Source organism: Eimeria mitis, genomic scaffold (genome assembly GCF_000499745.2).
Source record: "Eimeria mitis Houghton genomic scaffold, Emh_scaff617, whole genome shotgun sequence".
Classification (NCBI taxonomy): Eukaryota; Apicomplexa; class Conoidasida; order Eucoccidiorida; family Eimeriidae; genus Eimeria; species Eimeria mitis.
In genome coordinates this window covers 15,680-16,331 of record NW_013574371.1, presented here as the reverse complement: position 1 = coordinate 16,331, position 652 = coordinate 15,680, and the positions used below count along the sequence as shown (strand labels likewise).

At 54.4% G+C, this 652-nt stretch overlaps 2 protein-coding genes across 2 annotated transcripts in view; one reads left to right on the top strand and one right to left on the bottom strand.

Moving 5' to 3' along the window:
• The window catches only part of EMH_0017900 (uncharacterized protein), a gene marked incomplete at both ends in the record, with an annotated part of 516 nt that extends 362 nt beyond the window's left edge, over positions 1-154 (bottom strand). Inside the window, one exon of the mRNA XM_013501020.1 lies at positions 3-154. Within this exon, the coding sequence (XP_013356474.1) occupies positions 3-154 (152 nt within the window). The remainder of the gene's footprint in view (positions 1-2) is intronic.
• Positions 155-434: 280 nt separating this feature from the next.
• The window catches only part of EMH_0017890 (uncharacterized protein), a gene marked incomplete at both ends in the record, with an annotated part of 465 nt that continues 247 nt past the window's right edge, over positions 435-652 (top strand). Inside the window, one exon of the mRNA XM_013501019.1 lies at positions 435-652. Within this exon, the coding sequence (XP_013356473.1) occupies positions 435-652 (218 nt within the window).

Genomic DNA, 652 nt, shown 5'->3' with positions numbered 1-652 from the left:
TCTTCCTTTTGCTGCTGCTACCGCTCCCACTGCTGCTGCTCCTCCCGCTGCTGCTCCTCCCGCTGCTGCTGCTGCTGTTGCTGCTGCTGTTGCTGCTGCTGTTGCTGCTGCAGTTTTGCGTCCGCGCAGCGAGGACCAATACATGGATTCTCATTTGTTTGGAGACAGATATTCAGGGCGGTGGTTTTTGAGGGTTTACCCTTTCGGAGACACCAAAAACAGCGGCTCTTTAGAATTATATTTAATGCTAGAGAGCAGTCTACCGAGAGATGTACTAGTACACTATAAGCTGCAGGTCATCAGGCCCCCTAGGCAACAGAAGCAGCAGCAGCAGCAGCAGCAACAGCAGCAGCAGCAGCAGCAGCAGCAGGAGCGGGAGGAGGTGCTGCAGCAGCAGCAGCAAAATAGGAGACATAGAATATATTTAGAGACAAATGATGATGAGAGAAGGAGAAGGAGACACAGAAGAGATCAAGTGCAGCAGCAAACAAATACCAGCAGCAGCAGCAGCAGCAGCAGCAGCAGCAGCAGCAGCAGCAGTGGTGGTGGTGGTGGGAGGGCTGCAGCAGACACAACAGGAGACAACCAACACCCCTCCAGAACGGGACGCAGCGGATGCAGCAGCAGCAGCAGCAGCAGCAGCAGCAACAGA